Here is a 12,473-nt window from a genome sequence, read left to right as displayed (position 1 = left end):
GCCTGTGTGCGTGTGTGCCTGTGTGCGTGTGTGTGCGCGTGTGCGTGTGTGTGCGCGTGTGCGTGCGTGTGTGCCTTGCTTTGTGTCTAGAGATCAGAAGACAACTTGTCGGAGTCACCCCTCTTGCTCTATCATGTCTGTCTCAGAAATTCCGTCAGGCTTGGCAACGGTGCCTTTACCTGGTGAGCCATTGAGTTGTTCTTTTTTCTTTTTTTAGGACTTGTTTTATTTTATGTGTAGGAGGAGGCGGTATGAGCACATGAGTGCCCGCAGAGACCGGAGGTGTTGTATCCCCTGGAACTGGACTTACAGGCAGTTGTGAGCTGCCTGGTATAGGTGCTGAGATTTAGGCTTGGGTACTTGGCAAGAACAGTATGGACCCAACCACTGAGCCATCTCTTTAGCCCCACGCCCTTTTAAAGCCTTGTTCTGTAGTCTTAGCTGGCCTGGAGCTCTCAGTGATCCTGCTGATTCAGCTTTATGAGTCCTGGGATTGCTAGTGTGCCAGCACACCCCAGGGACAAAGAGACAAATTTTCTTTCCTTCCTTACCATATCTCCTTGCACGTGTGTGTGTGTGCGCACACGCGTGCATACATGCGTGCATGTATGTTAAATATGATCCAATGAAACTTAGCTGGCCTTCAACTTTCTGTCTAGCTGAAGATGACCTTGAACTCCTAACCTTCCCACCTCTACTTCCCAAGTTCTGGGATACAGACGTGCATTGTGCCTGGGGATGGAACAAAGTGCTAAGTGAGCACTTTACCGCCGAAGCTCCATCATCAGATCATTGTTTAAAAGAGAAAACTAAACCAAAAAGGCATTGAAGTTGCCCAGGGTCGCCAGGGTAGGAGCTGGTATTGAATCCCAGAACACTGGGCTCTGGGTTTTATTCTGAGCCGTGACACCAGCTTACTCTCTAGGCCTTTCTGATTGTCTTTCAGTGCCCTTGTTGAGTTTCTTGCTTTTCTACCAGGGTTCTCAAGGTAGGTTCTAGCAAATCATGCTTGGTAAATTAGTTCTCATGGAAAGCCTTAGGTCCTGACTCTTCGTGGCCACTCCAGAGGTTTCTATTTTGCAGACTGGGGGTATAGCTCAGTTGGGAGATACAGCTCAGTGGGTGGAATGTTTGCTCAGCATGAATGAGGGTTCAGTCCTCAGCACTGTATAAACTGGACATGTCATGCACACTTGGATCCAGTACTCAGGAGGTAGAGGCAGGAGCAGCAGATGTTTGAGGTCATCCCGAGCTACAAATCGAATTCAAGGCCAGCCTGGGCTACATAAGACCATGTCTCAAAAATAAATAGATCAGACTGGTAAGATAGCTCTGAGAATAAAGGAACCAGCTGCCAACCCTGAGGACCTGGATTCAGTGCTCAGGATCCACGTGATAACAGAGAAGCATCTCTAGCAAGTTGCCCTCTGACCTCCACATGCACCCCAGGCGGCGTGCACACGCCACTTTCCCAACACATGATAAACACAATTTATCTTGTGGCATCAAGAGGAGGTGACCTCCATAGCCCCCAGTTCCCAGCAGCTTGTTTGGAGCTGGCCAAAGCTAAGCCTGGTCCAGGCTCTTTCGAGCCTAGCCTTCTGCTTTCCAGCTGGCAGGGCTGCCTCCCTCGCCTTTCTACCACCATCACTGCTGCTCGGCTGCCTGAATCCCTCGTCAGCACCATCCCTTCTCGGGCCGCCCCTCCCCCTGTTAGCAGCGCCCCCAGCCTGGTAAGGCTGTCTCCAGAACCAGGTGGGGTCCAGCAAAGGAACAAAGCCTGTGAAACACCACTGATGTTGGAGCTGCTAGAAAAGTCACTAGTCTGTGGCAGCCCAAACGGGAAGAGGCGGAGAAAGAGCAAGCCAGTCCTCTGAACCTCCTCCAGACCCTGATGACTCACTTGCGCCCGAAAACAAAGCTACGTTTACTCCAGTCTCTTCCGCTGCCTCAGGGCCGTGGGCAGTGTAGGTACTCCTGGATGGCTCCTGGAACCTGGATCCCTCCATTAAGCAACTTCTACTCCTTGGGTTCTTGCTAAGGGACCTTGTGAAACCCAGTAAAACCAGAAAATCCCTGTAGCTCACTTCCCCTCCCCACCCTCCGCTTCCTGACTGTGGTCAGGCCATGCAAATGTCTGCAGTAGCATGGGGCATGCGACATGATTTAGGCAAATTGATAACAGCAACTGTGGGAGAGAATGGAAAAAGAGCTTGATGATAGCCCAGCCTGGGTGGGTGAGCTCCTGCCCTGGGAAAGGCCGGCTGCCCTGGGCCCCGGGGACTATTAAAAAGCCACCAACTGTAATCATCCCACCTTCCTTCTCACACTGAGCCCTTATAGAGCACCTCCTGCATAGGGCCCTGTAACAGAAAACGCTGAAAGAGATACTTTATAGGCTACTCCAAGGAGATCACTGTTTAAGGGACAGAGACGGGCTCAGAAATGTTGACAGTCTGAGGCAATCAGTGCAACATAACAGAGGCAAACCGTTTACCGGAAGCTTTCTGGGGTCACAGTGAAGCTCTAGACTGAGCGATGGTTGTGATATTACGTGACTGGGTCTTAAAGGATGGGACTGTTCTGTGACAATTTGGAAAGCAAAATGAAGAGAAAACAGCAAAGACACAAGCATGGAGCTGGCAAAGGGCAGAGCCCATTGCATCTTCTCGTGAAGCAGATTCTCATGGGGTCCTGGGGGCTCAGAGTACAAGTGCAGGAGGGACACTGTCCTCTCTTTTCATATATTCTGGGCTGGAGTGGAAGGTAGGGGCATGAAGAGTGAACTCAACCAAACGGCGGGGTGCCTGTGCAATGTGGCAGAAGTGAAGGCCATCGGCCAGAACCTAAGAAGTCTGCCAAGCAGCAGCCCCTGAGCCCAGCGTCACCTTCTCTGGACCCTCCTGCCTTATGAGGTATCACTCACCCTCTTTAGGCCCCAGTCCATATAGCTGCAGGGCCCCCAAGCTCTCTGCCACCACCCACCCACACTACCTATTGTTCACATCCTTGCAGGTGTGAGATGCCTGAGACACAGGTGTCCCCCCCCCAACTGAGAGGGACACAGAGATGGCTCCTGAAAAACCTTCCATTCAACGAGAGGAGCTATCTTGGGGGCCCAGACACATTCCTCAAGTCCCAGCCAGTCCAGGATTGCAGCCCCTGACCCTGTCCTATATCCAAGGGCATGTCTTCGTCTTGTGCAGCCTGGGCACTCGAAGCCTCCACATCTACTCCCAGCCTGGGAGGGGAGGGGAAGTCCCAGAGGGTACTTAATACTTTGTACCATGTACAAGCAACTGAGGGAGCAAGGCAAGTGCTTAGTGGCAAGGTGGAGCCGGAGATGCTATCTGGGATTTGTCTAGGTGAAGGGATGCCGAAGGCTGCAGGAGTGGATAGGGCTGCCGAGAGAGAGGCTAGTGTGAGGGCAGGCAGCATTTAGGATAAGGAAGAGGATCAGCTAAAGAGAAAAAGGAGCAATCAGGAAGCAGAGAGGGCAGAGACAGGCCAGCAAGGTAAGGGGGTCCAAAGCGGGGTCTGTAGGACCCATGCAGATAAAGGGCCCATGTCCCTTCCAGAATTATAAAGGAAGGCTAGAGGCTTCCACCCTGTCCCAGTGGTCCTGACACACATCCTGTGCGGGGAAAGACTCTGGGACAGAGGACCGTGAGGGAGCAGAGGAACCAACTCATAACCACACTTTGGAGAGCCTCCTAGAAAATGCAGGCACTCTGCTGTGTGTCTGCCTGCACCCAACCCCTCTCCTTCCTCACTTGTGGGCTCTTTGGGGAGAGGTGAGGGTTGGGGTTGGGGACCCTGTCCCTGAAGGTCTAGGGGAAACCAATGGGAAATGGTCTGGAGTCACAGGTGGTAGCAGAACAGAGGTGACACTGGGCTGCCTGCCAGTAGCAGCTGTCCTGGCAGGGAGCTCTGAACCCTCACCAGGCCCTTAGCCCTCCTCTTCCCCCATCAAGGCAAGTCTCTTGTTTGGATCTGAGTTCCTATCTCCCCTCAAGTTCATCCTCTGATCGCCCATTTGAGTATTCACTCAGCACTTATTAACTGAACCTCTATTAAGTACCAGGTGCAGTGTTCTCAGTATAGGGCAATGAACAAGGAGGCTGGAATGATGGCTCAGCTCTTAAGAGCATTGGTTGCTCTTGCAGAGGACCTGGGTTCGGTTCCCAGCACCCACATGGCCACTCATAACTGTTTGTAGTCTGTAACTCTAGTTCCAGGGAACCCAATGCCCTCTTCCAAGGACACCAGGCACTCATGTGGTACACATATATGCATGCAAACAAAATGCTCATATATGTAAACTATAATATCTTTTTAAAAAAGAATAGTGAAGAAAATGAATGCAGAGTTTTAGCCTGCATGGTCCAAGGAGAAGCAGCAGATATGAACATCCTCCTAGCATAGCTAAGTTTGAAATAAAGAGGCTGAGGAGGCAGCCCAGGGGGTCAGAAAATTTGCTGGTCAAGCATGAGGAACTGAGTTCAAATCCCTAGCACCCAGGTAAAAAGTTCAGTTTCGTTATGTATGCCAGGAACCAAGGAAGGCAGAGACAGGTAGATCCTGAGAGTTCACTGGCCAGACAGCCTGGCTAAGACGTGAGCTTCTGGTTCAGCAGGGGACTCTGTCTCCAGGCAGTCAGGAGAGTGACAAAGGAAGGTGCCAACTCTCACCTCTACCTCTGCACAGACATGGATGCATACAGTCATTTGTGCCTATGAGACACACACACAGAGACAAAGAGAGACAGAGGCAGAGACACAGAGACAAAGAAAAAGAGACAGAAACAGAGAGAAACTGAGCTAAACTGAGAGCTGAAGAAGTCCCCTCTAGAGAAGAACCATTATCAGCCTGGCATGGGGATCATCCTCATAATCCCAGACTTAGGAGGCAGAGGGATGATGGGTTCAAGGCCAGTAATACCTTGTCTCAAAAAAATAAAAATAAAAAAATAAAGGAGAGGAGACAACACTAAAGTGAATTTTAGCCAGGTGTAGTGGTACATGCCTTTAATCCCAGCACTTGGGTAGTAGATATAGGTGGATCTCTGTGAGTTTGAGGCCAGCCTGGTCTACAGAGCAAGTTCCAGGATATCCAGGACTGTCACACAAAGAAACAAGAAACCCCTGTCTTGGGGGAAAAAAAAGAAAGAACATTAAAGTTAATTTTAAAGGCCTGGAATGGTGACACATGCCTTTAGTCCCAGCACTTGGGAGGCAGAGGCAGGCAGCTCTCTGAGTTCGAGGCCAGCCTGGTCTACAGAGTGAGTTCCAGGACAGCCAGGGCTACCCAGAGAAACCCTGTCTCGAAAAGAAAAAGAAAAGAAATAAGATAAATAGAAGGGGCTGGAGAGCTCGCTCTGTGGTTAAGGGCACTGCCTGTCCTTCCAGTGGACCTGGGTTCAATTCTCAGCATCCACCTGGCAGCCTCCAACCATCTGTAGCCCCAGTCTGCAGAGATCTGAGGGCACTAGGCACTCATGTGGTGCACAGACACACATGCAGACAAGTATCCATATACATAAAATAAATAATAAGACAAACAGGAATGCCTGCCGGGAAGAACAGAAGCACTCAGGAAACGCGGAAGCGCTTGCACAGTGGGAAGAGGTTGTCGTGTTTTAGGAGTGGAAGGAGGCTTGGAGCTGAAGTGAAGGGAGGCCACCAACCCTCACAGAGTCCTGTAAGACCCAGCGGTGACTGTGCTGCCTCAAGACTTCTCAAGTAACACTGCGGGAGAACTTGCAGGCATGCACGGCTGCCGCAGGCACCTTTCAACCAGTCTGGGATTCTTGACATACCATTGCTACAAACAGGCAGCCATGTCCAATACCTGTACTCAAGGCTGTACTCCAGATGGCGCTGGAAACCTCTTGTGGTTTCATGAGTCATCAAGGCCCACCCCATCCCCATTCAGCCCTGGCAGCAGCTGAGACCCTCCTCTTCGGTGCCTATCAACTCGTAATACAAATCCAGGGAGAGACAGACACGCCTCTGCCGGAACTCCCTCCCGCTGCTCCCTTCTGTCTTCTGGAGGAGTCCCTAGCAAGAGTCTTCCAGGGGCCACCAACCCAGGGACTCCAATTGTCCTAGGGACACCTAGCCTTATGGCTGAGGGAAGCAAAATTCTTCCCCACCATGTCCTACTTGTGAGACAGTAGTCTTTCCACTCAATAGACAAACTTAATCCAACCAGAAGATAAGTTAAAACAGAAACAAACACTTTTCCTGCCTTCCTTCACCCCGCACTCCTACCCACAAGTGCTAGCCTGGGCTCAAATCCCACTTCTCCACCTATGACCTGGGCGGCCTTTAGCTAAGATCAGCCTCCCTGAGCCTCAGGCCTCACTTGTGTAAAGTAATGAAAATCCTATCCCACAGGGTTGTACGAGGGCTACACAATGCACACAGGTCAGCTGAGGCCATGACAGTTCTTGTCAGAAATACAGAGATGCAGGCAGAAGACCACTAACGTGGTTCTGCACACACTTCTGCACACAGACAGAAGCCGCACTGCGCACACGCACAGTCAGAAACACAAGGAGATGACCTTGCTGACATCCAACCTCTCCTTGCCCCAGACAAGGAGTCATCCGCCTGGATCTGGATCTGACATGCCTGTCTGAAAGCTGCAGGATCAAAGGGAGCCTTCCCCTTGGGTGGCTCAACAGAGAAGCTCTGAGCATGGAACACCGTGCCTGTGGGTCAGGGGTGCAGAGGTAGAAGAGGAAACCCTGGGAAGGGTTGGCCACCCACAACTCACAGACACAGACATATCCACAGAGACATAGAGACGAAATGGGCAACCCGTCCGATCAACTCCAATGCCAGTGCCAACTGGGATGGCACAAACCTGCAAGCCCAGAGTCTGGGGGTCTCAGACAAGATGATCGGGCACAAGCCTGAGCTCCAACACCTGGGGGTTACACAAGACAATCAGGAGTTCTGGATCTTTCTTGGCTACATGTGAGTTGGAGACCTTGTCAAAAAAAAAAAAAAAAAAAAAAAAAAAAAAAGAAAGAAAGAAAGAAAGAAAGAAAGAAAGAAAGAAAGAAAAAGAAAATCCTTTAAATCCAGGTTTTTTTGCTGTGTGCCACACTCTCATCGCCAGCTCCACCCCTGCCACCTCTGCCATCCCTACTATGAGTAACAGCCAGCTACTGCTGCCTGCTACAGCCTCTGCCACCACCGTCATTTCCATGTCCTCTTATTGTCATTGTCTCAACTGACTGAGGAGCTCCCTGGGGTCCTGGCATCCATCGTAGAGACAGCTCAGGAGAGGGCACAGGAGACAACATGCTTCCCCAGAGCCCAGCGACCTCTCAAATTCCAGCCCGTCTGCACCTCCTCCTCCCTCCCACACCCAAAGAAAACTGCTCCTCTGCTCCTCATAGGGTGCAGCTTTCTGGATCTCTAGGCTGCAGGCAGCTGGAGAGAAGGGGTGGGAAGCCAGAGGGAGGGACACAGATGCGGCTGTACCTACGGGATTGGTCAAGTTGCACCCTCTCTACCAACACCTGTTTAGAAGGCTTTTCAAAGAGTGACCTCATCAACTGCTCTGAGCTTTGTCCAGCCAGGAGAGCCCAGTCATGAGGTGGATGCCCAGTGGACGGAGTAGCCTCCTGGAGCTGTGTGGGAGGACACAGTGAGAGCGGAAGAGGCTGAGGAACCCCGAAAGACACAATGGACAAGTTTCGGATGATCTTCCAATTTCTGCAGTCCAACCAAGAGTCCTTCATGAATGGCATTTGTGGCATCATGGCGCTGGCCAGTGCCCAGATGTATTCTGCCTTTGACTTCAACTGCCCCTGCTTGCCTGGCTACAATGTGGCCTACAGCATGGGCATACTGCTGACGCCTCCCCTGGTGCTCTTCCTGCTCGGCCTAGTCATGAACAACAACATATCCATGCTAGCCGAAGAGTGGAAGCGCCCCCCAGGTCGCAGGGCCAAGGACCCAGCCGTGCTGCGCTACATGTTCTGTTCCATGGCCCAGCGAGCTCTCATCGCGCCTGTCATCTGGGTGGCCGTCACACTGTTGGATGGCAAGTGCTTCCTCTGTGCCTTTTGCACAGCTGTGCCGGTGGCCACACTAGGCAATGGCAGCCTGGTGCCTGGCCTGCCTGCTCCAGAGCTCGCTCGCCTGCTGGCTCGGGTACCCTGCCCTGAGATCTATGACGGGAACTGGCTGCTGGCCCGAGAGGTGGCCGTGCGGTATTTGCGCTGCATCTCTCAGGTGAGGGGGCTGGGTCTCCTCACAGGCCAGGGTCCCTGTGTGAAGATCCCTCCTCAGAGTGGGGTTTCCCCTCAGACGGCTGTGGGTGGAGGCCTTCGATCCTAGCTGAGACAACACAGAGCCCACCTGGAGAGCGTGGATGGTTCTCCACCTTCTCCAACCTGAGCTCAGAGTTGAGAGGCTGGGAAATTTGCATCCGTTTCCTCTCCCAGGCCCAGGCGGTAGTGAGAGGCCGGTGGGTGGCTAAGCCATTTGGGTACATTTCCCTGGCAAATACCCCCAGCTGCTGCCTGCTCACTCCGGGAGTGGGAGCTGAGGGTCTGGGCATCTTGAACGGGAGCATGTGGGTGAGGGAGATGGATGGTTGGGGTAAGACTTACAGGACCATCTGGGCATCGTGCCCTGGAATGGTGATCTAGGGAGACTGGCAGGAGGCAGTATGGGCACCAGTGGGCTAGAGAGGCAGGCACACTGCTCTGACCAGCTCAGAGGCCTGGTCCCCCAGAGGGAGGGACTTCTTCCCTGCACGGCCTCTGTCACCCCCCAATGGCTTGAGGATCTCCCACCATGGGTGTCTAAGCCAAGCTCATTACCTCCTCATCTGGGGACCCTTCTCCATCACCTTAGGCCCTGGAGCAGTGGTCGCTCAGCTTGACCTTTAAACCGACACACTATGTAAGCCGGAAGGTGCCCCCACCACCCGAATGCCCCCGGAGGCCATAGGCAGCCTGGCTTGTAGACAAGTCAAGTCCCCTGTGACCAGTAGAGAAGGAATTCAGGAGTCACTTTAGAAATTAACCGACTTTATCTAGAAATCAAAAATCGTCCAAGAAGTATCAGGTTTCCAGCCTCACTTGCAACAGGAGACAACCCAAGCCCTCTGTAACCAAATCGGCTTAGTGAGCAACACCGGAGGCAGCCCCCTGGCTGAGTCACATGCGCTGTATCTTCCTCCCCCCCCCATGGCGGCCATTAGGCAACAGTGATGCCACACCCACCGCTAACCCCAAGTGCTTGACCTTTCCCAACTCTTCTCTGTGCAGACAGGGTCTGACCCAAAGTGCAGACAGGGAGGGGCGCCCGGCTCTGTGTCCGGTGAGCTGCTCTCAGAGGACTTGTCAAAGCCAAGTGTCAGAGGTTGAGGACTGTCCAGGGTATCTCCGGAACTCTGTGAGAGTCTAGCTGGGCCTGGTGGAGAAAGAGCTCACTCAGAGCTGGTGTCAGTTCTAGAAACGGAAGGAAAGGCCCGGAGCTTGGAGGAAGAAGTAGCCAGGCCTGGGGAGATCAGGCCCCTGAGTGGTATCATCCTGAAGTCTAACAGAGAGTGCTATATGCAAGCTGTCTTACAATCATCATCTCATTTAGTTCTCGGAAAATTCCTGTGAAGTAGGTGCTCTTGCTGGTAGCCCCATCTTGTAGGGAGAGATATGGAGACATAGGAAGATCAAAGGGGGGCAGGATTTGTACCCAGGAGGCCTCTCCATGGGGCATGGTGTTAACTCCTGTACTGATTGCACTGCCAGAGTGGCACATTCTATGTTCCCAGAATCTGAGTCCTGCGAGGTGGAGTATTTGGTCATTTTACACACAGGGAGACAGAGGCCAAGAGGTTTCTTGATCCATGGCTGCCCTCCTCTGTCAAGGCCCTAAGAACTCCTTTAGGGGTCTGGGCAGGTAAGTCTGCTGACAGCCTCTTCTCCCCATAGGCACTGGGCTGGTCCTTCGTGTTGCTGACCACATTGCTGGCGTTCATGGTGCGCTCTGTGAGGCCCTGCTTCACGCAGGCTGCCTTTCTCAAGAGCAAGTACTGGTCCCACTACATTGACATTGAGCGTAAGCTCTTCGATGAGACATGCACAGAGCATGCCAAGGCCTTTGCTAAGGTATGTATCCAGCAGTTCTTTGAAGCCATGAACCATGACCTGGAACTGGGTCACACTCATGGAGTGCTGGCCACGGCCACAGCCACAGCCATGGAGGCTGCCCAAAGTCCCTCTGACAGGACGGAGAATGAGAGGGAGAAGCTTCGTGGCATCACTGACCAAGGCACCATGAACAAGCTACTTATAAGCTGGCACAAATGCAAACCACCACTGCGGCTGGGCCAGGAGGCACCACTGATGGGCAATGGCTGGGCTGGGAGTGAGCTCCGGCCCCCTCGCAAAGAAGTGGCCACCTACTTCAGCAAAGTGTGAGCCATAGCTGGCTGTAGAGGCAGGAACAGAGATCTGAACCCAAAACCCTTTGCCCCTCGAAGTAGACAGAAAACATTTCTGAGCTATAACAAGTGCAGACAGTCACCTGCTGGTGTTAAAAAGAAAAGTCGGAGCTGGAAGACCTTACTTCCTGAGCTGAGCTGCTGCCCTGGGTGGCCTGGGAGCAGTGTCGTCCTGTGTCTCATCTCCTGCTGTTTCAGTATTACTTGTGTCCACATCTGGTTGGTGGGACCAGGAAGCATGGCTGGTACCCAAATCCCTTCCCAAGCCTCATCCTGATGCTGCTCATTCCATCCCTGACTCAGTGTCCCCACTTAGGCTTCCAAAACCCATGGCCAGTATTTCTTCTTCCTCTAGACTTCTCTTGCGCTCGGGCTCAGGCAACTGAGAGCAGCCAGCCCTCTGGTGATCATTGCCAGTTTCTTGGACCAAATGGAATGGGTTTTGTGACATACCTGGGTGAAACATGATAAGATGCCATGACCTAGGATCTTATGAGAGAGGTCAAGGTGTGTGTCATGAGGCCATTAGACAACAGACTCCATATTTACCTCACACCAAGCACAAAATTAATACTCTCACACAGATTATAGGAAAGCAGACGATCCATGGGGTGTGAGGACTAGACATGAAAGCTGATGAACTCTTATTTTCTCAAAGGCTCCCTGGGAAGCCTGCAGTGAGGTGGGATGAAGATGAGGGTGTTGCCTAAGAGGGGGAGTAGTTAAGGCTACAGAGTGAGATAAAAGTGGGTTAAATGCTGATTCTACTGTTTGCGAAGTCCTTCATTTTGGGGGTCTCAGTTTCCTCATTTGTACAATAGGGAGAAGGCCATCTACCTTACAGGTTCATCATGGCACAAAGCAGACACTTGGACCAGTGGGGTTAATATGCTTTTGGCTGCTTCCTCCCCTTCCCTGACCCCAACCAAAGGACAGGACAGGACAGGACAGGAATTCTTGGCTGTTATCGTGTCCAAGAAAATGAAACAGAGATGCAGTTAGGCTTTTTATCTCCCAGCCCCATCTTCCAGCCCTTAGCCCTGCCCTTCTCAGAGCTCACTTTGATCTTCGTATTTTCATCTTCCCTCATCCAGCCTCCCTCCACTCTCAAGTGGAATCACAGTGCCACGGTGGCAGGGAATTGGAGGTTGAACTTGACCCCAGCCCTGAATGAAAGGACCAAATTAATACAGACCAAGTTTGCATTGGTGTGGGGGTGTCCACTAGGGACAGGAGTGTTTGGAGGAACAAATGTGAGAGAAAGCTTTGCCAAGACCTGGATTCTAACACGAGAGTGCTGGGAGCTAAGACAACCCCCCAACCTGTAAAGTGCTTCCTGGAAAGGCCTGGACAAACAAACTCTGATTTTTCTCCATTCATTCCTGCCATGGGAACAAGCCAGATTTGAGGGTTCAGCTTGTCCCTCAGTGTGAATCCCACTGTCACAGCCCTGGAGAACTGATGGCCCAGGGCTATCTCTCTCAGTCCTAGGAGCCTCTGGGTCCATCTTGGCATTCTCCCTGTCAGTGTCCCTGACTCATGACTCTCTTGCTTGTGAGCTCCCAGAGATAAGAGCTCAGGGCCACTCTAGGGACCGGCAGCGCAGTTTAAGAAACCTGCTCCCCTTTAATTTCTGCCTATGACCAGCCTCTGCCCTAGGAGCCTCAGAGGATCCCCAGATTCCTCCATTCACTTGTCAGCTGTACAGAGGATAGGGACAGTATCTGTTCAGCTGCGGTGGGATGAGCCTCTTCTGGGAATGGCTGGTACAAAGGCAGGGTGCTCAGGGAAGGGAGGGCAGAGGGGACCCCGGTCTTGACCGTTTGTATTCTGGAGCATCATCATCAAGCCTGAACACTTCCTCTCCAGCAGCTTCTGCCTGGTGGGTGTCAAGCATGGGGGATGTTCTTCAAACTTGTTGCCCGGAGAACAAGCCTGGGCAAGAGCTCCTGGAGGGCCCTGCCTGGCTCCTGCCTAGACTTCCCAGATGGCCCCCGAGGGGT

General features: G+C 52.4%; 1 protein-coding gene across 1 annotated transcript; it reads left to right on the top strand.

Moving 5' to 3' along the window:
* Positions 1 to 7,700: 7,700 nt before the first annotated feature.
* Positions 7,701 to 10,447, top strand: Calhm1 (calcium homeostasis modulator 1). Its single transcript, XM_021650625.2, has 2 exons — positions 7,701 to 8,252; positions 9,959 to 10,447. Exons 1-2 carry the CDS (start codon positions 7,701 to 7,703, stop codon positions 10,445 to 10,447), a joined length of 1,041 nt encoding a protein of 346 aa, XP_021506300.1.
* The last annotated feature ends 2,026 nt before the right edge of the window (positions 10,448 to 12,473 follow it).

The sequence above is a fragment of the Meriones unguiculatus genome, chromosome 1 (assembly GCF_030254825.1).
Source record: "Meriones unguiculatus strain TT.TT164.6M chromosome 1, Bangor_MerUng_6.1, whole genome shotgun sequence".
NCBI lineage: Eukaryota > Metazoa > Chordata > Mammalia > Rodentia > Muridae > Meriones > Meriones unguiculatus.
This window is presented reverse-complemented; position numbering and strand designations above follow the sequence as displayed.